General features: G+C 35.8%; 1 protein-coding gene across 1 annotated transcript in view; it reads right to left on the bottom strand.

Annotated features, from left to right (window-relative positions):
* The window catches only part of LOC148943201 (prolyl 4-hydroxylase subunit alpha-2-like), a 95,937-nt gene that overhangs the window by 45,519 nt on the left and 23,038 nt on the right, over positions 1–27,380 (bottom strand). Inside the window, exons 3-4 of the mRNA XM_089101470.1 lie at positions 22,922–23,076; positions 15,467–15,631 (exon numbers count right to left, since the gene is read on the bottom strand). Of these exons, the coding sequence (XP_088957596.1) occupies positions 15,467–15,631; positions 22,922–23,076 (320 nt within the window). The remainder of the gene's footprint in view (positions 1–15,466; positions 15,632–22,921; positions 23,077–27,380) is intronic.

The raw sequence follows: 27,380 nt of genomic DNA, 5'->3' as shown, positions 1-27,380 counted from the left end.
CAATAAAACGCACTACCTCTTACGCAAAAATGAGAAAGTTTAAATAGAAGAACACTGTGGGTTAAAGAATCAAAGGCTTTACGAACATCCAGAAACAAAGCAGCGGGAATCAAATGGGAATATATGGCAGAATGAAGATAATTCAGTAAAACTGCACAAGCATGCTTAGTCGAATGACGTGCTCGAAAACCAAATTGAAAATCGTGAAAAAATCTTTAGAACTAAGAAAATTATGAAGACGAGAAAGCATCGCCTTCTCAAATGTTTTGCTAAACACAGACAAAAAAGAAATTGGCCGACAGTTGGCTGGATCATTTCGTGTCCCCCCTTATATAATATGATGACTCGAGCATGCTTGAGACTACTCGGGAAAATACCATGCGAAAAGGAGAGGTTAATAAGTTTCGTTAAGGGAGAAATAATGGAAGGAAGTATGAACTTAATTACTTTAGTAGGAATATTATCAGGGCCAGCCGACGAATAATTTTTCAATCCGATAACAATTTTAGCTATTTCATTCTCCGTCGCTGGTTCCAAAAACATTGACTTCATACAAGGTGGCCCAAGATAAGACCTGAAGTTGGATCCTGAAGGAGAAGAACCAACAGCCGAAGCGGTCGTTTTACCAATATTCGCAAAATATGAAGTAAATGCATCTTGAACATTCAGTTCACCTTCGATGATTTGGCCATCGAGATCCAAAAAGAAGGGGCTGATGGGGACTGAAAAGAGGGCCTACGCACAGAATTTTTAACCTGCCATTTTTTTCGTATATCTTTTCCACAATCTGAAAAACAATTAAAATAATACTGTGACTTGGCCTTTCGACACACAGAATTGTAAACATTCCTATAAATTATAAATCGCTGAAAGCAAATAGCTTTCATTGAAGACTTAAAGGCCCTCCAGAGATTATTTTTTCTCCTACAACTCCTAAGGAGACCAGGGGTCATCCAAGGATTTAGAGGAAAAGCATTCTTAGACTTACGATTAGTAGGTGAAACCGAACAAATATCAAAAACAGCATCTTTAATAGACTCATAAAAAGTATCAAATAAATTACAAAAATCAGAATCAGTCTCAAAACCACCCCAAAAAATTTCTGCCAATCTTGACCTAAGAAGCATCAATTCCACTTCACCAAACCTAAAAGGCGTCTTACCAGACTCACCAGTCCTCTCATTAGTCAGTTTATCAAAACCGCATCTAGAGTAAACAGGGAAATGATCGGAAATGTCGCTCACTAAAACATAATTTTGGATCAAGGTGGCCGTACAGAAAATATCAAACAGTTCGTGGTAACGAACTGTAAGTAAGGAGCGACCCAGCTCAATGGTAACCGAAACTCTAAAAAACGGGATTTTGATACCAATAGATATATCAAAAGAATCAGATTTCAATGCTGATTTCAAATATATAACTTTCATCAAGTTTAGTGCTACCTATCAAAAGTTACGCGCCTGAGAAAATTTGGCTGATTTTCGAAAAAAGGGGGAAAGACCCCTTAAAAGTTATAGAACCTTAATGAAAATCACACCATCATATTCAGTGTATCAGAGAACCCTACTGTAGAGGTTTCAAGCTCCTATCTACAAAAATGTGTAATTTTCCATTTTTTGCCCGAAGAAAGCTCCCGGTTGGGTTTTTATTTGTTTGTTTGTTTTTTTTTTTTTTTCCCCCAGGGGTGATCGTATCGATCCAGTGGTCCTAGAATATCTTGGGAGGACTCAATGGAATGGAAATTAAAAGTTCCAGTGTCCTTTTTAAGTGACCAAAAAAAATGGAGGGCAACTAGGCCCCCTCCCACGCTCATTTTTTTCCCAAAGTCACCTGATCAAAATTTTGAGATAGCCATTTTGTTCAACATGGTCGAAAATATGATAAATATGCCTTTTAGGATGACTTAATCCCTCGAAGCCCCCAGGGGGAGGGCTGAAAGTTATGAACTTTACTCAATGTTAACATATAGTCTTGGTTATTGGGACGTATACAGACTTTTTCAGAGGAGATTTTTTCTGGTAGGTGGGGGACGGAGAGGGTCGGGGGCTATATGGAAGGATCTTTCCATGAAGGAAGTTTTCATGGGGGAAGGGAAATTGCCATGAAGGGGGCGCCGGACTTGCCAGCATTATTTATTGGTTATTGGGAAGTATACAACCATTTTCAGGAAGGATTTTTTCTGGAGGGGGGGCTAGAGGAGGGGATGACTCGGGAAAATTTGTCCGTGGAGGATGTTTCTTTGGGGTAAGGGACATTTCTCTGAAGGGGGCGCCGGATTTCCAAGCATTATTTAAGAAACGATCAGAAGTTAAATAAAAAAAACAAGTTTTTTCAACTGAAATGTAAGAAGGAATATTATAACTTAAAACGAACAGAAATTATAACGTATGTGAGGGGTTCTCCCCCAAGTCAAGACCTCGCTATTTACGCTACATTTTTTTTTAGTTCTTTCAAAAGAGCTATCTATTATAATTAAACGGCCTTTGTGATTCTGTCGTTTGTTAATAAAAATTTTTTTTTAACTTTTAACGTAAAGAGCGTGGTATTGACTAAGGGGAGAACCCCTTCATATAAGTAATAACATATACGTAATAAAAAAAACAATAAAAAAACAAGCGATACGACTCAATAGTAATCGAAACTTTTAAAAACGAAATTTTGATGTCAATAAATGTATCAAAAGAATGTGTTTAAAATGCTGATCCTAAATATATAAAATTTATTAAGTTTAGTATTACTCATCAAAGGCTACGAGCCTGAGAAAATTTACTCGATTTTTTAAAGAGGGGGGAAACATCCCCTCCAAGTGAAAGAATTTTAATGAAAATCACGCCGTCAGATTCAACGTATCAGAAAACCCTATTACATAGGTTTCAAGCTCATATCTGCAAAAATCTGCAACTTCGTATTTTTTGCCATAATAAAAATACACGAATATATAAGTTAGTTACTTAAGTTAATTTGTAAAGACATCCATTTAGCAAAAGAAAAGTAAAATTTTTATGCAAATAAAAGCTGCATTAACTAAAAAACGATCAGAAATTAAATAAAAAAAAACAAGTTTTTTAAACTGAAAGTAAGGAGCGACATTAAAACTTAAAACGAACAGAAATTATTCCGTATATGAAAGGGGCTGTCCCCTCCTCAACGCCTCGCTCTACGCTAAAGTTTGACTCTGTCTCACAACTTTATTTTTTAAAACAATAAAAAACTTTAGCGTAAAGAGCGAGGCGTTGAGGAGGGGACAGCCCCTTTCATATACGGAATAATTTCTCTTCGTTTTAAGTTTTAATGTCGCTCCTTACTTTCACTTTAAAAAACTTGTTTTTTTTGTTTAATTTGTCAATCAGAGATGATGTACTCTCTGTTATGCGAGATGGGATACATACAGAAGGTAAAGTACCTGCGGCAAGCATGGATGACAGAAAATCCAAAGATACAGAAGACTTTATATCCATCAAGTTTATATTAAAATATCCCATAATAATTAATTCAGTCGACTGTTTTAGGATGGTATCTAGTAGATCATTAAGGGTGTGTAGAAACAGTGTAATAGAGCCACTAGGAGATCGATAAATAATAACAACAATTAAATCCTTACCCCCACATTTAATATCTACGAAAAGTGACTCAAAGACACTTTCGATATTTCTGGATAAATCCATTCTAAGAGAATATGGAAGATTATTAGAAATGTAAAAAGCAAGACCACTCTTCGCCATCTTTTGTTGATTCAGTCATTTTATTTTATAGCCAGGCAAATTCAAAAGTATATCATTTTTATAATCTAAAAAATTCTCGCATAAGCCAACACCGTAAGGTTAGCACATCAAAAAAAATCTGTTTTAGATAGTCAATTGAAGAACAAAGACCCTGGATATTCAATTGGAGCACTGAAAAATATCCATCCCGCTTGACAGCCTCCCTCAGACTAGAAACATATTTACTTATTACTGTGTGGTTCACTGTGATCAAATCACTGTTGACATGTCCGATATAATTATTGATAATGCTTAAAACATCTAACGGGTTATTTTCAAGCTCAAAAAGTCGTCCTACAACTGGGGGCGTTACTAATTTGCCAGTAAAAAACAAGACAATCGATTTTAGATATGGCATTAAATAATAAAATATAAATGAAAAAAAAAAAAAAAAAAAAAAAAAAAAATAAAAATCTAAGCACAATCCGCGAATGATCGAATCTTTCGTATCATTGATTTACCCGGTGGTTTGGCAAAAATTTGCCCGCGGTCAGTCCATACATTAAATTTATCGAAGCAATCTCTTGCCGCATTTAAAATTTCACGACGCTCTTTTGTTAGCGATTCTGATAAAAATATTCCACTCTTTGCTAGTTTAGTCTTTTCTTTGAAAACAACTCGAGCTAATTCCACATTTTTGAAGCGTATTAGCACTGGAGACACTTTAGATTGATCGTTAGAGTCATTCAAACTAAATCGATAAACATTTACAATATTATTAACTTCAAAACCAGGGATCAGCATCTTGTCTTTAATGATAACCGATACTTCTTTCTTTAGATCATTTCCAGGCCTCTGCCTTACTCCATTCATCACTAAGCAATCCAACATCTTTTCTTGTTCAAAATCATCCAATTTCGATTCCAATGCCAAAATCCTACTTTCCAAGCTTTTAACCATTGCAAATAGTCCTTTCAGTGATTTTTCTATTTCTTGGAATTTTGGGTTGTAATCAATGGAAATAGCATCATTAATTTTTTTTACTTTAATATCAATTGCTTGATTTGCTGTATCAGGATCTGATGGTTTAGCCTTTACTTGACGGGAAATCTCAGCTGTAAGATTCACTTGTGTCCTATTTAATTCATCCTGGGTAAAGGCTATTTTTTGCAGGATTAGGCTAGGTGCCAGTGAGTCTTCTGCAATAACGCTCGCTGGCTTTAATGATAGATAAGTAGGTGATGACGATTTATAAATGTTTGAAAACGAATCTAATTCGGTAAATGCTTTACCAACATCTTTTTCCGTTCTTTTGCGAACACTAGGGTTATCCGAAAATAATTTCAAATTAGACTCTGAAACTTGGTGCTCAGAATGATCGCCGTAGCAAAAAACTGTGTATCTCCATAATCCTTTAGCACTCCTTTTTGACTGCAAAACAGTTACTGGCCAAGGGGGGTAATTTTTGAAACTAGCGAAAACAATGTCAAAAGGCTTGAATTTCGACAGGAGCGTAGCACTGAAAATAAATAATTACTTATCTTTGAGTGGGCCAGTTAATCCAGTAATTTTCAAATAATTTCAAGTAATTGCAAGAAGTCCAAGTATTTCAATGCATGATTCAGATGATAATAGAGCTGAATACTGATCCAAAGCCACAATCCATAAATAATCCTTAAGCCGTAATCACATGCAAGTCATTTGTGTAATCAGATTTTAGCTTAATAATTTCTTACGCAAAATCAATTGGCTCCGTGCCTAGGTTTATCCACAAGTAAAAGATTAATCCATGAAATGTACTTTTTATTTTAAGATGTGAACTGGTTAGAGACTGAATGAATACTGACACAATGATAATGATAATAACGATTTTTTATTATAATATGGATAAGAAATGCGAAGAAATCCAGTAAAACCAGTATTGGGGGGGGGGGGAGTGGGGCACGGCCCCCCTCTGGGTACTGTCCTTTGTTAAAGGGTTGACGGGCACTGGTTGGTCCTACAATTATAAAGATTGACAATTTTTGCGTCATTCTGCTTCAAAAAGATGCAGCATGCCCACTGTTCCACTGGTTGATTCAGGGGAGACTGCCCCTCTCAAGATTTTTTTTGGTGCCCTCATTCCTTGTGTTTTCTGTTTTTCACTCTTTTTTAAAAATAAATTTGTAAACACAGTCAATTAATGGCGCTCTTGTCACATTGCCCCATCCCATGATTTTGCTCTAGATCCGCCCATGCACTGTTCCGTAAAAATTGGCGGTTGTTGGGCCATGGGAATATTTTATGCTTCCAATGATAAATATTAAAAAAATTCGTAAAAAAAAGTGTCACCTGGCTATGATTATGTCTATTTAATGCACCATTTGCAGTGAGTTTTGCTAAAACTGAGTTTAGTAGAGTTCACTAAGCTTTTCAGCAAATCACAAAATTATATGTAAAAGCTGAATGGCTTAAATTAATGCTAGCTAAATCTCAGTATTATTAAGATCGCATTCAGCCGAACAGTTGCCAAATTGACAAAAATGCCAACAACAAGTGTAATAGTGAGTTATATATCATGAAAGACAAATAGGAAATTTATTGACTTCATATATGCAAAATGCAATTCTATAAAAATTACCGCAAAATCGACGACACCAGAGAAAAACAGAGCAATTTTAAGATCACAAAAACACTAAACCGCAATACCAGAATGAACTTGGAATTCATCAAGGTTTCTCAACAAAAAAGACAACAGTCTTGTATCAACTAATTTTGAGTAATTATTTATTTTTCAACTCCAGAGGTGCCGCTGAACTAAAGGTCACATCCTTCTCTAGCCACTTACAGGAAACCTCAATATATATATATATATATATATATATATATATATATATATATATATATATATATATATATATATATATATATATATATATATATATATATATATATATATATATAATATATATATATGTATATATATTATGGTCAGAACGATTTTAGGCGTTTATCCCCCGCCCCGAAAAATATCCTTCGGAAAATACTCAATAATTGATCAATAGTCCCCAGGGCCGTATCCAGGAATTTTTTTATTGGGGGCGGGGGTATTTTTAGGTGATGGGAGAATACAAAAAACTTTATAAAAGCATCAAAAGAGTGATCATTCATCGTGATTTTTGGGAGTATTTCTACTCTACGCTGTTATTAGGAAAGTAGAGTAACGCTAAACCCCAAAATGAGCAAAATCTATCATAGGCAGCGCGATAGCGCTGCCTAAGTAAAGAACGATGTGGGCACAATGTATTATTTTTTTCCTCCATACCCGGACACTTCGTATCGAAGAAGTTGTCTTAGAAATTTCGAAAAGGGCTCATTCGATTGGAAATTGGAGTGGCTAGTGCCCCTTTTTAATAGTCGAAAGTGATTGGAGGGCAACTAGCCCCCCCACGCCCATCATTCACCCAAACATATCCTATCAAGATTTTGAGATAGCCATTTTGCTCAGCGTAGTTGATTTCCATATAGAAAATAGGTTTTTGAGGAAGACAATCCCCCAAAACCCTCGGGCCAAGGGTTTTAAGTTATGCCCTGAGGGCACATAAGAACGATGTTGGCACAATGTATCATTTATTTATTTTTTTCCTTAACAGCAGGACCCTTCGTATCGAAGAAGTTGTCGTAGAAACTTCGAAAAGGGCTCATTCAATTAGAATTTGGAGTGGCTTGTGTCCTTTTTAATAGTCGAAAGTGATTGGAAGGCAACTAACACCCCTTCCACGCCCACCATTTCCCGAAAACATCCAATCAAAATTTTGGGATAGCCATTTTGTTCAGCGTAGCTAATTTCCAGGTAGAAGTTATGTTTTTGAGGAGGACACTCCCCCACAGTCTTCAGGGCAAGGGTTGTAAGTTATGCCCTGTGGGCATATAAAGTTTTTATAGAAGGCTTTGTCGTAAAAACTTCAGAAAGTGCTCATTCAATTGGAAATTCAAATGGCTAGTGCCCTTTTTAATAGTCGAAAGTGATTGGAGGGCAACTAACCCGCCTCTCACGCCCACCTTTTCCCCAAACACATCCAATCAAGATTTTGAGACAACCATTTTATTCAGCGTATTTCTGTAAATTAGGTCTTTGAGGATGACAACCCCCTCAAAGCCCTCGGGGCAGGGGTTGTAAGTCATACCGTGGGGGCATATAAGGTTTTTATAGAAGGCATTGTCGATTAGACAATAGAAGGGCTCATTCGATTAGAAATTAAAATGGCTAGTGCCCTTTTTAATAGTCCAAAGTAATTGGAAGGCAACTAACACCCCTTCCACGCCCACCATTTCCCCAAACACATCCAATCAAAATTTTGAGACAGCCATTTTGTTCCACGCAGTTTAAAGTTCAGGAAATTATACCTTTGAGCAGGACATTCCCCCCACAGTCTTCAGGGCAAGGGTTATAAGTTATTCCCTTGGGGCATATAAGTTTTTATTGAAATCTTTGTCGTAGAAACTTGAAAAAGGGCTCATTCGATTGAAAATTCAAAGGGCTGGTTCCCTTTTTAATAGTTAAAAGTGCTTGGAAGGTAACTAACCCCCTCTCACGCCCACCTTTTCCCAAAAGACATCCAATCAAAATTTTTAGATAGCCATTTTGTTCAGCGGTGTTGATTTCCAGATAGAAATTGTGTTTTTGAGGAGGTCACTCCCCCACAGCCCTCAGGGCAAGGGTTGTAAGTTATGCCCTGGAGGCATATAAGGTTTTTATAGAACGCGTTGTCGTAGAAACTTCAAAAAGGGCTCATTCGACTGGAAATTGAAACGGCTAGTGCCTTTTTCAAAAGTCGAAAGTGGTTTGAAGGCAACCAACACCCTTTCCACGACCACCATTTCCCCAAACATATCCAATCAAAATTTTGAGATAGCCATTTTGTTCCACGCAGTTTAAAGTTCAAGAAATTATACCTCTGAGCAGGACACTCCAAAGTCTTCAGGGCAAGGGTTATAAGTTATTTCCTGTGTGCATATAAGGTTTTTTTATTAAAATATTTGTTGTAGAAACTTCAAAAAGGGCTTATTTGATTGGAAATTCATAGGGCTAGCTCTCTTTTCAATAGTCGAAAGTGATTTGAGGGCAACTAACCCCCCTCTCACGCCCACCTTTTCCCCAAACACATCCAATCAATATTTTAGATAGCCATTGTATTAAACGTACTTGAAAGTTTTGGAAATTAGGTCTTTAGGGATGCAAACCTATCCCCCACACAACCCTCAGGACAAGGGTTGTAAGTTATGCCCTGGGAGCATGTAAGTTTTATATATAATGTTACGTTATAAAAACATCAAAAACGTCTCATTAAATTGAAAATTGAAAGGGCTAGTGCCCTTTTAATAGTCGAAAGTTATTGGAGGGGAACTAACCCCCCTCTCACGCTCACCATTTCGCCAAACACATCCAATCAACATTTTGTGATATCCATTTTGATAAATGTAATCGAAAGTTCTGGATATTAGGTCTTTTGGAATGATAAACCCCTCAGAGCCTTCAGTGCAAGGGTTGCAAGTAATGCCCTGGGGGTATATAAGGTTTATATAGAAAGTTGTTGTAAAAATTTCAAAAAGGGCTCATTTGTTTGGAAATTGAAATTGCCCTTTTTAATAGTCGAAAGTTAGTGGAGAGTAATTGACCCCCCTCTCACACCCACCATTTCCCCAAACAAATTCGATCAAAGTTTAGAGATAACTATTTTGTTCAACGTAGTTGAAAGTTCTGAAAATTATGTGTTTAAGGATGACAAACACCCCAGAGTCCCCATGTCAAAGGTTGTAAGTTATGCCCTGGGGGCGTATAAGGTTATTATAGATAGAGTTGTTGTAAAAACTTCAAAAGGGGATCATTCAATTGGGAATTGAGAGGGCTAGTGCCCTTTTTAATAGTCGAAAGTGATTGGAGGGTAACTAACCACCTTCTCACTCGCAACATTCCCCCAAAAACATCCAAAGAAAATTTTCAGATATCCAGTGTGTTCAGCAGAGTAGAAAGTTCTGGAAACTAGGTCTCTGAGGATGACAACCCTCCCTCCCCAGCCCTCAGAGCAAGTGCCGTAAGTTACGCCCTTAGGGTATATAAGATTTTTATTAAAAGCGTTGTCGTAGAAACTTCAAAAGGGCTCATTTTATTGGAAATTGAAAGGGCTAGTGCCTTTTTTAATAGTTGAAAGTGATGGGAGAGCGACTCTCACGCCCACCATTTTCCCAAACACCTCCAATCAAAATTTTGAGATAGCCATTTTGTTTAACGTAGTTGAAAGTTCTGAAAATTATGTTTCAGAGGATGACAACCACCCTCACAGCCCTTAGGGTAAGGGTTGTAATTTATGCCCTAGAGGCATTTAAGGTATTCATAGGAAGCGTTATGGTAGAAACTCAAAAAGGGCTCATTCGATTGGAAATCGAAAGGCGTAGTGAACTTTTTAATAGTCGAAAGTGATCGGAAGGCTTGAAATTTTTATAGTAAAGATCAATGTGGGTATAATGTATGATATTTTATTTGTTGTTGTTGTTGTTTAGACCAGGGCACTTCGTATCAAAGGAGTTGTCGTAGGAACTTCGAAAAGGGCTCATTCGATTGAAAATAGAAAGGGCTGATGTCCTTTTTCATAGTCGAAAGTGATTGGAGTGCAACTAATCCCCCTCCCACGCCCACACTTCCATGTAACTTTATGTTTAAAAACTAAATAATGCCTTAAGATTAAATCAAATCGCACTATATCAATGCTAATACTCAATATGGCATCTCAGCAGTATCCCAAGAACAACTGAGGGTATTATGTTCAAACTTTCGGGGCTACTTCTGCTCTTAAAATTTAACCAAGTTAAAATAGCGTAAGTGTATCCAAGCTATCAAAGAAAGTAAGCAGATATTTTTGCAAATGGTATCAAGTTTTCCATTTCAGGTCAACTAGAGTAGGTATGAAACGAAATTAAACACTACTATTTGTGTCCAGATTTTTAAAAAGGGTGTATGTTGTTAAAATGGCTGAAAATTTTTCTCCAGCATACAAATAGCAGGCCCAACTATAAAGTCTCAAAAAATGAAAAGATTTAAAGTGTTATTTTCTTTTTCCCTGAAAAGACTATGTTAATACAAAACGAACAGAAATTTTATTAAAAAAAAACTTTTTCCACAAAATAAGTTTTTCAAAGAAAAGTAAAGAACTCTATGAAACAAAAATTGAGCAAAAATAAAATCAAATAATCTACGAAGCGTGAAACTACCGCAAATCAGTATCGATAAATAAATGAAGCCCAAAAAGAACAGAAACTACAATAAATAACCCAGTCAAACTCAAAACGAGCAGAAATTAACATAAATTGGCCGCAAAACTCCTATGCCTTCCCAAAGCCAGAACAAAATTTGTACTTAACTGAAAAGATACAAATGAATGTGCATTGTCAGTTTAATATACATATACTGATATTTAGTAATCAAAATGTTAATATTACTTGATTTATTAAATTTATAACAGTAAAAACATTTATGTTTTTTGAGTAAAGTGCAAATTTTGTTCTGGCCTTGGGAAGGCATAGGGGTTTTAGTAGTGAGTAGGCATAGGGGTTTCATCATTAAACTAGCACATACCCATTACCCCGACTTTACAACCAGATTTTACTCCAAATATGCCATGTGTCAATATATGAAATCCCACCCCAGAAGAGCAGTGAGGTAGGAGCAGGAGTGGATTCAGAGCAAAATTTTGGAGGAGCCCCAACGTGACAAAGGCGCCAATGAGTGCAAAATCCTGGGGGTGCCAATGTGACAAAGATGCCAATAATTGAACGAATTGACAAATTTATTCTATAAAAAGAGTAAAGAAAAAAACAGGATAAGAGAGCGCCAAAAAATCTTGGAGGAGGGAGGTGCCCCCATCCCACCGCCTAGATCCACCAGTGGGTAGGAGCTCCCTCGTGTCACATAAGAAAGGATTAAAAATCATTTATTATAATTACAGATGAATTATTCAATTTAAGTGTGGTAATTGATTAGTACATAATTTAATAATGATGACACCGCTATAATGTTCACAACGGTGTAAAGACGGCAGTGAATTCTTCGTTATTGGAACAGGCGGCAAGTTTTTATGAAGAGGTTACTTTAAAATTAATTGAGAGGTATGATAAGTGTTTGAACGAACTTAAAAACTATGCCATTTAATAGAGTTAAGTATGTTCTTTCTGAAAATAAATTTATTTTTTGAAATAATCTTTCGTTGTGTACTTACCTTCAAACAGACCTTACTTAAAAAACACCCCTCGTATATATGTATATTGTAGACACAAAGGCGCATAAATATTAGGTGTAGTTAATTTACGGCACAATTTTGCTCCAAATTTTGGAATAATTTTCCTAAGTACTGCGAAAGTAGGTGATTCGCTCAAATGATTTTCTCACATTTATATTGGGTGTATACTGACTTAACGATGCATGGATATTGTTTTGACAGCATATGTAGTGTTATTGAGTGATCATCATGGTTGCAGCAGCAACGACAACCAAGTAAAGAGCGAATTACGACCGATAGCAACCGAAATTTAAAACCTGTTTTAAAATAAACTACCTAGGTTGACTTTTATTAACAAAATAAAGAAAAATATAAACTATTGCATATATAAATCACTGAACTAGGGAAAAATTTAAATTTTGTTAACGCGTAGCGAATAACTACATAAACATTCCTAAAGGCATCCTAAATTAATAAAAAAAGAAAGGTACTTGTGCATTATAACTATACCAGCACTATAGAATGTACAAGGAAAGCAGACAAACAAATATTTTCTAGATAATTTGATGGCAAAGCGTGGTTTCTCATGGAGTTTACAATATTTAAACGATTGTTTTTTGGGGTTTAGGGGGGGGGAGCTACCTAGGTTAGGTTATGTATTTATATATGTTATGCTTACCCCCCCCCCCCACCCCCCTAATGTGCAAATATATAGCCCAAATTTGTTTCTAAACTATTATATATTCAGCCTATTTTATTTCATTAGCATTTACCAAACCTGACTTCTTTCGTGTATAGCGCTGGTTTAGTTATAATGCATAAGTACCAAAAGAAAAAAACTACATAAATAAAAGCAACCTAGACTTATTAAAATAATAATAATAATAATTAATAAAAAGTAAAAAAAAGACAATCACCTTCTCTCAAACGCCCCCAGGGTAACAACCACCATCCATATACAACTCCTTAGTGTTAAAGATGTTTCATATGAAGGTGAATCAGGAATGATAACTATTAGATAGGATTATCTTGATGCATGGTGAAACTTTATTGCAAATATAAATTTTTCAAAACTTTGAAAGGGAGCTTGAAAATTATTGGAAACGACGGCTAGTCAAAATGAATTAGGGGAGGATCGGTGCCCTCCTAACTAAAAACGATAGCGGTACTTATCCTTTATTTAGAATACACTAACACTCTGAATTTTCACTCAAGACACTCTCAAGAATGTTAATACATTCAAGAATTTTGATATGTAAGGTCTGAAAAAAAACCGGTTTTGCTGTCTATATTCGGAGACAATTAGCTTAGGCTTAGTGGAAAAACAAAACTGTAGGAATATTTAACTAAATATTTAATATATATTTGCAAGGCAGTATCCAGGGGGGGTAGGGGGCTTGAACCCCCCCCCCCCTCCCGAAATGTTTGTCTGACTCGTAAAAACGTAACAAAAATGAATATAAACAAATTTAGTATGCTTTTTTTGAATTTTTTTTGTGCCCCCCCCCCCCAAAAAAAAAACTGAGTAAAAACCCCTCTGAAAAAAATCCTGGGTACGGCCTTGTATAGTTGGTATTTTGGTTTGATTAGGTTGATAATATTTCGTAAATAAAGTATTATATTTTCATCATATTTGGTGTGTTTCATTAGGATTGACCTAACTTCACTTCTTGGATGTGTTCTGAATAATGTACATCTGCCACGCTGTGAGCTTGCAGAAAATTGCTACTAACAATGTTTAGTAAATTCGAGACGTTGCTGAAAGAAACTTGCGATGTGTTTTGAGTGAGATGTTCAAATTTTTTTAGAATAATCTAAAACCACTACGTTTATTCCATTTAGGACATAACAACAGGCAAAATTTGTGTCTTTGAGTTTTGTAAAGTATTTGTATAATTGTTTTGAAGTTTGAAATGTTATTTTAAACCTGTGTTTGCATCAAGGTCCATTTTCAAATTTCCCATTCATTAATATGCTTCAACGGATTGTCAGAAGCACATTTTTGTTAGTTATCGCCTTTATCCCTGCGAGGTAACAGAAATGTCAGGAAATCTATTGATAAAATTGGCTGTGGCGTTAAGGGGCAGACAAACGTAGCTTTTTTCGACACCGATATCAGCAGTTTATTGGGCAACTGATAGCGGTACAAAAACAGTGCCCTTTCCGCGAGATATTCAAAAGTAGACATTATGGACGCCAATAGTCGACTGTAGTTTATCAATAGTTGCATTATTGATTTCATGTAATCTCAAAATCTTTGACTTGTTTTCTATCAAAGTATTTACGTATTTCTTTGTTTCATATCTTTAGCTTTGTTTTCTTTTTTTTGAGGATGAAATTCGGTGTCGCTTTTGCAAATCGGCACCGAAAATTAGAACATTAATCTTGGATCGCTGCCGCTTTCTTTGCAATTCGATGTGAATTAGGCAAATCGGTGCAAAAAAAGTTACATGTGTCCCGCCCTTTAGAGAAAACTCGCTTACCCCTTCATTTGTACAAATAAACATTAAAGGTGTAAAACGAACCAATAAGTCTTGCTAGCTCCGTCAGCAGAGAATCCGTAAGATCTTTCATAGGGTCGTAAAAAGAGCTTCATTCTTGATGGGTTTTTTTCCATAAATATTGGTAATATATTCCGTTTGTTCACAACAAACATTTGTTGCATTTGTGGGGTAAGAAGTTTAATATTAGACTAAAATTCGCCTGCAGAAGAATAAATATTCGGTTAGAGGCGATGAGAGGAAGTTTTTCTCGCCATAGATGACTATTTCCAAAGTTAAATTTTCGGGGAGTCTACCCTGTTTTGTCTCACAGCGGGGGAATCGATTTCAACCTGCCAGAATTTTTTTTTTTGAGGGGGGGAGGGGCTAGGTGACTTTAAATCATTAACTCTTTACATATCCTTCTCAGTCTCCTGGCACATGCACAGTGGTGCCAACTGGGGAGCAGGGGATTTTTTTAATCCGCTAGCGTTTTTTTGGGCCTCCCCCTAAATTTTGGGGGCTTTTCTGGCCCCCCTAAATAATACCTTTTGCGGCTATTTTCACTGAAAAGCCAAATCAGAACAACTTTTACTAACCTTACTTGCACAGTAGGAGATCTACACCGAGGGGTGTAGATATCTTTCATCAGCCTGATATAAATCTCAGAACGGCACGTTCAACGCACTATTCCGCCACCCTTAGTACAGTTTCTGCCAAACTTGGCACGCACCACCTGTTATACGGAATTTCTAAAAGTGGGCACCCCCTTGATTAATGCTTGTCCTTCCCGTCTTCAAGAAAGGAAATTATGGCCTTCTGGTTAACATAAAAAAAATACTTTGAGTACCTTTATAATAGAAACTTTCACTGTTGGCCAGCAATATTTCTTTTTGAACGCCACTTCAGATTTCTTTTTCATGGGGTGGGGGAAGTAGCGAAGAATCTGGCATGCTGGTTAAGCTACAGAAAAATACAATTGCTATGTAATGTTTTCCTTGAAGACAACAGTCACAATGTAGACAAAACTTACCAGTTTTGGAGCTTGGAGTTCCTTTAAGAACACCATTTGCCAGGTCTGTCATATTGAGTCGGTAAGTATCGTGAAGACGAACCAGAGCGATTGCAGCCCCATTCAAATCTTCTTGGTTTGGAAAAAACTGATCATGACGAAAATCTAGTATTTGATCAAACACTCCTGAAAAAATTAAAGACGTTACAAATCTTTTTACGAACAAATGTCAAAGTTAAAGAGGTGATGAATCGTTTATTTTCGAAAAAAAAAAAAACAATAAAGCCGTCAATTACATGAAAAATATAAGACGTTATGGGAGAAAAACGAAGAAATCTTCGGTATTTATAAAATAAAAGACATACATTTGTCCGACTCTTCTCAATTCCAGGGTACTCCCCTGAATGGGTGATTAACTTATTACCATGTAATTCCAAACCAGTTAATTTTTCAACGTTCTAGTGGAAAGACACTTTCAGAATTTTTTAGAATCACACACCAAAATCTTGCCAGCTCTCTGATTCCTCAGATAAGTTTTGTGAAATAAGCGGAATAAATGCAATCCGAAGGGTTTGCATGAACTTTGATTTGAAAGATGGAATGAAGGTACTAGAAACTCTTGTAACTTACTATGCGACAATGCCTGCACAGATAGAGAAGAAGGGTATGTAAACCTCACCCCAACATTTGAAATATTTCGTGGGTACTTGTATGATAACCCCCTACCCCCAAGTTGTTCGTTCATTGACGCATTATAGAACCTTGTTTTTCGTTAGTTTCTTTCAGCTTAGCGTGAAACAAGGCAAAGAGAAGTTACAGAATAAATGGAAAATATATAATTTGGGCTATATATTTGCACATTAGGGGGTGGGGCTCAAGTATTTGGACAGCGTGGAGTTAGAAAACAATTCTTACTACAAAATATGTAGAATAATTGTACCTAACACATTAGGGATGCAGAACCGCTATACTTTACCCCCCCCCCCCCTTGAATTAAAATCAAGTTCCCATCAAGCCATGGCTAACTGGAGAAAAAGCCAAGACAGTTGATAGTCTGAGTGAGAGGCATAAGCCTTTTTCAGGAATAAATAAAAAGGATGTAATTTTGCCTTGTTGATAGATAGTCTATCATGTATGTATCCATGATCCCCTAATGTGCAAATATATAGCCCAAATTTGTTTCTAAACTATTATATTACTTTGGTATATTTCATTAGGATTGAGCGTCAGAGAAACATATTAGAAGATTATTAGGTAGGGGGTTATCATACAAGTACCATTTCGGGATAAGTTAAATAATTTGGAGCTAAGAATTCATTATTAGTCCTCATATTATACATAGTCTTAAACTATAGCTTATATATAGCCAATACATATACTATTATATAGATTACACAGACTTAGTCTTATCCTCGTATAAGAATTCATAAGTTTCTGAAAGGCTCCCTTGCTGCCGTTAGTGTAATTTTAAATAAAAGTTCATAATGCTAAAACAAAACCTGAAACATCTACTTCTAACTATCCCACAAAAACTTAATATTTCAAAAAAACGCATCAATAAAGTTCAAGAGCTTTCCAGATACTTCAGCTGAGTGGAGTCACTGATTTAGCAACATATATGATTAGTATTTCTTTGACGTTATCATTTCTTTGACGTGTTATCCAAATCCAACTCTTTTTTCTTCTTAGAGTTGTGGTTACTGTTAGCATTAGTCTGTATCCTGGCCTTATCAAATCAAATTAACCTTTTTTTTATTATTTATTGTTATTGTTTAAACATTGGGAATGATTACATCTGTCACAAAGCTTATTTAATGAGCTCTCTTTCCTTCTGTCTCTTTTCTTTCTTTTCTCTATTTTTATGAGTAAATGTTATGTATTTATTAAATGTTATGTATATATATCATGTATTTCAGTTTTTGATAGTTTAATGTTAAGAGGCTTGTTTCATGATCACCCCTCCTTACGGACCCTGGAGCCTTTGTGGGGTTTTCAGATTGCATTATTGAATGGTTTTTGTTTTGTTTTTTTTCGTTAAAATACTTCTTATCTTATACTTTTTGTTCAATTGCTCTTATTAATTGACTAATAAAAGTTTTACTGTACTTATATTAAAATGAGTTACCTCATACTTTTTAAAAAATAAATCTCTAATTAGTAAACGAGACAGGTTTACACAATACTCTGATTAATGAATAATTCTTCTGGGTTTGGTTTGTTTTGGTGGGCATCTTTGGGCTAAATAATATATTCCAAGCTAAGTTGGCTAGTATGGCCTGTGTCTCAGTTGCAGGGACGCCCTGAGGCTCATTTATTGGGGGGGGGGGATCTTCTTAAATTTCACTGAATCGCTACCTGATTTATGCCGAATTTTTTGGCAGAAATCAAGAATTTTGCTAAATTTCGCCCGATTTTGCAAAATTTTTGTCAAAATTTTCGCCTGAGTTACTGATAATAGGTTTGAGATTGCTTGTGGTGGACACCAACTCTTATTGATGAAAGAGCATTCATTTATTGATTATTAGGAGTCTCTGGAACTCATATCCCTGGGATAGAAAACATGAAATTAAGGGATATAGAACTTAACTTCTCAGACATGAAGGATGAGGTGCTGTGTCACGGAGTCGGGCCCACGGTGAATGAGGAATCATCTACGTCTTATTTACGTTGGGAAGGTATTAATAATAAAATTCTAGTTATTCATTTTACGACTAAAAAGCACAAGGTACCAGTCATAATAGTATATGCCCCTGTAGAATAGCCATTGCAGTATTTGGTCATCAAATGACCCATTTGTTAGCATGGTACCCACATGAATGTGAAACGGAAAACCTTATCATGTTAGTGTAAATCGAACTCTGGCAGATCGATACAACATACTAGATGTTTACCCGCCTCTCACGCAGGAAATTAAATGTTAATATGTTTCAAACAGTTCGGGGTAGTAAACTATAAGTAAGGAGCGATGCGGTTTCATAGTAACCGAAACTCTAAATAGTAGAGTTTTGATAATAGATACATAAAAAAAACTGAATTTTTATTCTGATTCAAAATATATAAGGTTCCTCAAGTTTAATGTAACCCATCAAAAGTGATAGCCTGAGAAAATTAAGTCAAGAAATATTAATGAAAAGATGACCATCAGATTTAGCCTATCGGAGAACCCTACAGCAGATGTTTCAAGCTCCTACACACAATAATAAGAAATTTTGCAGTTTTGGTCAGATGAAAGATCACGGATGCGTGTTCATTTGTTGTTTTTTTTTCTTAATTTTCCCCTCGGGGTGATTGGTTGAAACCATTGATCCTAGGAGATAAGGAGAGGGCTCATTTGATCAGAAATCGAAAGTTTTAGTGCCCATTTTAAGTGACCAAAAAGATTGGATGGCAACTAGCCCCCGTCCCACGCCTCTTTCCCCCGTAAAAGTCACCCGATCAAAATTTTAAGATAGCCATCTGATTCAGCATAGTTGAAAGGTTCAATAACTATGCCTTTCATGATGACATGACCCCCCATCGTACCTGGAGAAAGGGCTGTAAGTTATGCAATTTGCCCAATGCTCACATATAGTATTTGTTGTTGGGAAATATACGGAGCTTTTTTGGGGAAGAGGAATTTTTGAAGGGGAGGGTTTTCCATGGCCAGTTTTCTGTTGGGAGGAAAAATTCTGGGGGAATTCTCCAGGAGAAATTTCATACGGCGGGAAGGGGATTGCTGACATTATTTGAAAACCGATCACAAACTAAAGAAAACAAAAATAGAAGTTTTTTCAACTGAAAGTAAGGAGCAACATTAACACTTAAGAAGAAAATAAATTATTCCGTACGCTATATGAAAGGGGCTAGCCCCACCTCAATATCCCGCTCTTTACGCTAAAATTTTACTTTGTTACAATTCTTTAAGAACGACTCCGTTTAATTAGAATAAGAACCTTTTTGAAGTAGTGAAAAACATTAGCGTAAAGAGTAAGGCGTTGGGGAGGGGCAGCCCCTTTAATACACGGCATATTTATGTTCGTTTTAAGTTTATATGTTGCTCCTTACTTTTAATTGAAAGAAAACCTTATTTTATTTAGTATAGTCCTATGTAAAGCGTGTCTTCTTTTTCTCTTAAAGTCCAAATAATGAAAAAAGTTTGGTTCATGAACAACGTATACTATCACAATGCATTAGTAGTTGGAATTGTCTGTCAATTTATCCTAAACTAAAAAAAAATTACCCAATACAAACAAGATGATCCATATTTATTCAAAAATTCGTAAGTAGTAGCTTTTTTGTTTGGGATGGGGGGCACTTATTTCCTTATTATTTATCCAACACATACAGAAACTAAACCAGTGTCCATTTCTGGTTTGTGACTTTAGGAGAAATACAAGCAATTACGGGAAATTTAGTACTTGTCCAACAAAAATTAAAATATCGGATATTCTGTTAAAATGGTATAAGTAAAGGGAATATATAATGTAATTTGTAATTCTGAAAATGAAAGGAAATTGAAGAAAACCAGTAGATCAGTAAATTTTCTTTTATATAGTGGAATAAACACTGAGAAAAAACAATGGTGGCCAAGCATCACGCATCTTTATTTGACCAAAATATTTGAAAAATTTTCTTCTATTCTAGTTTTGGTTGAATATATCCCAATTGTCATGCGCAAACTTCAGACGCGTTAACTTAGGCAAAATATAGCTAAAGGGTTTTTCAATACGTATCCAGTATTTTTTTTTTTTTTGGGGGGGGGGTGATGGAGATGATAACAAAAAAAAATTAAATAACTCATCAAAATGTATTTAAATTTGTTTTCGTTACGTTTTTACGAGTCGGACAAACTTTTCAGAGGGGTTGTTCAACTTCATAGGAGTCAACTGTGGCAAAATATAGCTGACGGGTTTTCAAAGAACGCATCCAGCATCTTTTTTTTTGGGGGGGGGGGGGGGTGGTTACAAAAAACTTCCAGAAATGCATCAAAAATTTGTATAAATTCAGTTTGTTATGTTTTTACGAGTCGGACAAACATTTCGGGTGGGGGGTCACTTTTGTATATTTTGGCATAAAAGCAATTATTCAGATGAAAGCAAGAAAGTTCTTGCTGGGGGCTCAAACTATTCTTGGATGATGGAGTAGGGGTTTTTATTTCTCAAGACTATCATGGACTTGGGTTCCGACGATCAGTTTTTCCCTCGAAAAGTTCGTAGACGCACGAATAAAATCCACTAGAATTAAATTCCTTCCTACAATTTGAAATAATAAATTGTAATGTGGACTTTCTAGTCATATTAAATTAAAATAAAGCTTTTTTTTCAACTGAAGGTAATGTGCAACATTAAAACTTGAAACGAACAGAAATTATTCCGTATATGAGGTGGGCTACCCTTTCCTTAACTCTCGCTCTTTACGCTAAATCTTAAATTTCTTTAAGAATAGCCTACTTCTCATTCAAATTTAATGGGCAATGTGTTTGAGCAGTTTTTTATTTTTTTAAAAAATAATACAAAGTTTAGCCTAAGGAGGAGCGAGGGTTGAGGAAAGGGAAGCCTCCACATGGATTAGTTATGTTCATTTTAAATTTAAATTTTACTCCGTATTTACAGTTAAAAAAACTTTTTGTTTTTTTATTGAATTTCTTACCATGTTTCAAATCATGCCAGGAAATCCCCCGTCCATAAGTTTCCCCTGGAATATTCACTGCTAAATTTCTCTCCATAAAAAAATGTCCTCCCCCAAAGAAATCCCCCCTCAAAAATTCCTTATATTGACCAATAACAAATACCATTTACGAACAATGGATAAATCGCTTAGATTGCAGCCCGTTCTTCAGGGACTAGGGGGGGGGGGCATCTCATCTTCAAAGATACAGTTATCGGGTCTTTCAACTATACTGAATCAAATGGCTATCTCGAAATTTTGATCAAATATCTTTGTGGAAAGAGGGCGTGTGAAGGGGGAGGGGATCCTTCCAATCGTTTTGGCAACTTAAAAAAGGCCTATAGCTTTTGATGAGTCCTCTTCTAATCTTCCAGGACCATTTGTTCCATAAAATCACCACTGAGGAAAAACAAATAATACACATCCATGATCTTTCTTCTGGCAAAATAAGTTTCTCATTTTTTGTAGACATGATATTGAAACGTCTACAATAGGGTCCATGATGTGCTGTATCTAATGATGTGTTTTTCATTAAGATCGCTTGTTTTTCTGGGGATGTTTCCTCCCTTTTTAAAAAAGAAGGCAAATATTCCCAGGCTTGTACCTTTTGATAGGTAACATTAAACTTTTTGAATTTTTATATTTGGGTCCGCATAAAAAGTTAATTCTTTTAATTTATCTATTGTTATTAAAATTCCAGGTTTTAGAGTTTCGGTTACTATTCGGCCGAGTCGTTCCTTACTTACAGGTCGTTACCACAAACTATCTGACAATGACTTCCAGCCTATGTTTTTCAAGAGCCTGATTAAAAAGAAAATATCCTCAAACCTCCGAAATTAGTCTATTTTATAGGCCTAAGTCCCTTCAAAAGCTTCTCATGTGGAAACCTCGAATAGCCACATTGTTAATACGACAGGGTTAATAGTCAATATTACAACAGTAACCTAAAACCACTGCAATAGAGAAAGCAAAGATAGTCCTTGGACTTCCAAAGAATAAAATGAAGGCTGTGAAAAGCAGTTATTTATGTTTGTCGAATGGAGCTACTTTTATTAGAAATAACGTAGCCAGAACAACAAGCTGCTAGACTGAAATTCTTGCGAAATTTAATGTAAATTAAACAGATGAGCAAAAAGATGGCAATTACGCAACATACAATATGATGTCCATCATGCCACTTACTAGATATTGAAAACCAAAACAAAAAACGGAAGAATTCATGTCAAGGAATGAGTTCTAGTCCCTGGTACGCAAGAGAGTATCCCCCCCCGAATCTCATTCCATTTTGAACTGGAATAACTTTAACTACAAACGATATCATAATCTTGACTTTGACCAAGGGCGATTCCAGAAAAACTGCATCAAAAATTTCTTTATTCGTATTTTCCGTTACATTTCCATGAGTCAGACAAAATTCTACTTTTTGGAAGGGGGTTCAAACTCTGAACCCCCCCCCCCCCCAAAGATATGGCATTGGCGTTGACCCTCACTACTAGGTCTGAATATAGTGATAATGATTGCCTCCTTCAGGGAGGACATCTAGGAGAGGGAAAAATATCACTCTCCCTTCCCCTGAAGAAAGAAAAGATAGTAAAAACCTACACTTTGATAAATAGGATCTTCCGTTTTGTCCCCCCCCCTCCCTCCCTTCCCCCTACCCTCAGACTTATTTAAAACAGTCATATTTTATTTTAAAGAAGATATTACAACTAACAATGCATTAGAAGAATAGCAAGAATCTGGCCTGTATTCCTTTTTCTATTTCTATGGTAAAACTCCCTTAAAACATATCGAAACGGCAAAAATAATACCCTATTCTGCATCACTAACCTCTACTACGATTTGCCATAAGATAGATGGCTCTTTCGACTCCATCCCATTCGACAGTCGTCCGCTTTACGAGCATGTATGCATCTATTGGATTGGCCACCAGATTATGTGCTGAAGAAACGCCTGATATAACCGACTTGTATTCCTTGATATATCTAGAAAAAAAAACTAAATTGGGAGATAATATTTAACGAACTGAGATCATTGGCTGTAAGTTATCCAGGCCCAGATCGAATACGTGCGGAGCCCGATTGTATTTTTTTGGCGGGGCCCTATATATTGGATATATTAAATATTTAAATGGAACTCAGATTCTTATCAATTATCACACTAATCAATTGTGAAATAATAAACTTATTGATAAATCTCATCCGGCAATATAAACTCAAAATAAATTTTATTTTTTATTATTTGAATAATTTATAACATACGTACGTCAGAGATCCTCCTTTCTCCCAGGAATACCAATTCGAGAGAAGGGCCAGTAGCTCTCCCCTTCCTTGATTCCAATTTTTTTTTGCATTTTGTTGAAAAAAAAATAACACCAACTCAAATTTTGACAAATACCTTTTTTATATCTTCCTTGATAAAAAATGAAACAAAATTCGTTGCCCCCTCCTACTTTCAATGAATTAGTCCGCCTGCCTTACCCTCTCCAATGAGTCCCAATTCTTAGGATTCCCCCTTATTTTCGAGTATTTCTTCAGTATTTTACCAGTATTATTCTAAGTTTATAATGGGTTGAATTTGCTGATAAGCTATTTTACGATCCAAGCCAAGTAATTACTTATAATTAAAGATATCTGTCTTGTAGAACACGCCCTTTGTGAAGAGCGCTTCCAAACGTTTAAGCTCGCGTGAAAATCTATTCTTGTATCCACAAGAAAAGATGATGAGTGTTTAACATTAGCAGCCATCATGAAAAAAAAAAAAAAAAAATCAAGGATGAATGCAAGTTGTCGAGGTATTTGCAGGATTTTATCGGGGGGGGGGGGAGAGCAATTAAAAAAAAAATCGTTTGGAGTTCCAAGATATTTAGGAAAACTGAGGATATCAGGGGGCACACTTCCCCTTTGTAAGTCACTGAAGGCTTCTTTCCCCTCCTCTGAAATTGTACAATTTAGACCATGAGCCAGGTACGATTAATTTTCGTGCAGTTTGTTCTGCTGTTTGACGTTGATGAACTTACCCCCCTCTACGAATTAAAGTCAGGCATACGTGCAAGTCTGCAGCCAACAGAAATTAGAAAACCGATTGAAACTAACCAGGTTTCAATCTCGTTTTGAGTTTGACTTTTTATCAGGATTTATTATGATCTATGAAACTAGAAAATAAGTGACGAAATACCAATGAAATGAGAATGAATAGAATTCTTTCTCTGATTACTTGATGGAGTGGATGGAGTTATATTTGGATGGCGTTTGTTACCCTGGGGGTGTTTGAGGAAGGTGATTGTCTTTTTATTATTATTATTTTAATTAGTCTAGAATGGATCTAGGAATATTTATGTAGTTTTTATTATTATTAATTCAGGATGACTTAAGGAAAGTTTACGCAGTTAATCGCTACGCGATAGCAAAATTTAAGTTTTTCCCTAGCGCAGTGATTTATATCTATAATAGTTTTTTTTTTATTTTCTTAGGTAAATAAAAGTTAATGAAAAAAAAGTCAACTTGTTTGAAATAAGGTACTTACATATTGGCTAGGCAACACGTGAGAACTTGTATTACGAAAAACTAGTCAAGCAACATCTTTAAAGAAAGAATTCCTTTGAAACAGGGGTTTCTCACTCCGGGAACAATATTTAAACTTTAGATTTTGAGGTTGAGGGGTAAAAAAAGGTACCTACCTTAGGTTAGGCTACGTATTTAATATATGCTTCGCTTTACCCCCCCCCCCCTAATGTGCAAATATATAGCCCAAATTTGTTTCTAAACTATTATATTTTCGTCCTATTTTGTTTTATTTCATTCGCATTAACCAAACTTCTCTTCTCGCGTGTTGCCTAGCTAATAGGTAAGTACCGAAATTAATTTCCCGAAAAAAACGGTACTCTTTCATTATATGGGCCTTTCTAAAAAGTCAAGTTTGGTTAATGCTAATGAAAGAAAATAAAATAGGATGAATATATAATAGTTTATAAACAAATTTGGGCTATATATTTGCACATCAGGGGGGAGGGGGATGGCTTGGTAAAGCATAGAATATATTAAATACGTAACCTAACCTAACCTAAGTATCTTTTTTTCCCCTAAACCCCATAAAACAACAGTTTTAAATATCGTAACGCAATGAAAAGCACGCTATGCATGCATTACTCCATAGCGGTCTCTTGAATTAACCCGTCAAAAACGGGTTTTTCGTGACTAGTGTCCTTGTAAAGGCCCATATTGTGCCCAAGTACCAAAACAACTTTTACCAAAAAAGTAGTTTTCGAAGGAAAGTAAAGAGCTATACTAAACCAAAGACAAGCTGAAATAAGGTTATATAATAATTCACACAAATGCAAGTTACTATCGAAAAATAAAGTAGACCCGAATACGAACATAAATTACCATGAATAATCCAGTTAAACGTAAAAAAGAAAGCACCATAAACAGGAGTATGGATAACGCCCCATAAACCGGCGTTATTGGGCGTTTACGTTACCATAAACGTTAAAAAAACAGAAAGTACCATAAACAGGAGTATGGATAACACCCCATAAACCGGGCGTCGAATAAAAATAAACGAAACTTTCAAATGAAAACCTGTTGCATTAGGAATTTGATCTAGCAGATCGTAAAATATGAATCAATTTTTTATATTTAATTAAAATGACAGCTTGATATATCCTTATTTAGCAAACATATGTTACCCATTAGTAAGTTGAAGCAGCCGAATAAGACAAATCTTGACAGCAGACTTTTACTTTCTATTTTTTTGTATTTGTTGGGTTGTCATTTCTACAGCATGCACTCGTTTCTCCGAAAGTCAGGACATCATAAAAAAGTTTTAACTTAAATAGGGTATTTGGCATATATTTACCAATGTGTATAACTTATTGGCAAGATGAAATCGTGATCGAAAGGAAACGATGTATATTATAAAAGGAACGTGCAGAGAGGGAGCCTCCTCTCCCTTCCCAATATCCAAAATTTTCTGGAGGTTTTCTTAAAATTCAAAATATTCTTTCCACCCAACCCAACGTTACCTTTGATTTCACCTGCTAAAACCCAAAATATTCAAATGCAAATTACTGTGTTTTAAAAAATTTAATTGAACAATCCAGTATCTTCTCAGTTCAGATATAGTAAAAAAATATAGCACTTGAATGAACCCTGAGTTCTCAACTGAAAGCATAATAATTTCGATCTACAGATATATATATTTTTGACTTTTGAAATGGGAAAGTACGGGTCAAGCCGCTAGCCAGTGACTATCCCAAAAGCGGCATGCCATACAAGCTTCACACTCTAAGCCTTTGCGAAAACCCTATCATTTTTTTTAGGAGATCAGCTTGATAAAACGAAAGGCTCCGTTCTGGCCACAATTTTAAAATTATTTTAATTATGTTTGAGAAGCCATATTAATAAAATAAAGTTTGAATACCCCATCATGTTTACAAAAATGTTTAACAGCCTTCTTTTCTCGTCCCCTACCTTAAAATTAAAAACGGGAGATACAAGAAAGTAAAATAAATCAAAACAATTCCGTATATGGAGCGAATTCTGAAATCCCTCCCCCCTTAAAATTTCCTCCCCTTGGAAAAATATACCCGTTTAAAATCCCTCCGGCAAAATGTCAATGGGCAAACTCCGTTACTTGCAACCCTTTCCCCAGGACCAGCGGGGGGGGGGGTCACGTTACACCACTAAACATAGTTATTGAACCTTTCTATTATGGTGAACATACTATCTCAATTTTTTGATCGAATGTCTATGGGGGAAAAGGGACGTGGAAGGGAGACTAGCTGCCATCTAGTCCTTCACTTGAAAAGGACATAAAACATTTATTTTAATCAACCCTTTCCTAGTTTTTTAGGACCATTGATTCGACATGATCAGTCTGGTAAAAAAAAGAAACGAACACACTTCCAGGATCTAAAAATTATACGAAATTCCACTTTTTTGCAGATAGGAGCTTAAAACCACTATAGAATGGGTATTTGATATACTGAATGTGATGGTGTAATTTTTATTAAGGTCCCTGGACTCCCCCCCCCCATTGTACTTCCTGGCTGAAGGGCCTTGAGACGGAGATCAGCACCACCAATTTGGACGTCAAGGGTCTAGTACCGTATCCTTTACCTTTTTTTTACCTCTGAACTTTTTGGGAGTGTTTGGAACCTTTTTCGAAAATCAGGCAAATATTCTCGGTCGCGAAGTTTTTGGTTGGTTCCATAAAACTTAATGAATTTTATATATTTCGAATCAGTAGAAAAGGCCAATTCTATTGATTTATTAATTGTTATCAAAAT

Source organism: Artemia sp. Qi Xiang Cuo, chromosome 15 (genome assembly GCF_049724085.1).
Source record: "Artemia sp. Qi Xiang Cuo chromosome 15, ASM4972408v1, whole genome shotgun sequence".
Classification (NCBI taxonomy): domain Eukaryota; kingdom Metazoa; phylum Arthropoda; class Branchiopoda; order Anostraca; family Artemiidae; genus Artemia; species Artemia sp. Qi Xiang Cuo.
Note: the sequence above shows the minus strand (reverse complement) of the source record. Positions and strands in the feature narration are given on the sequence as shown.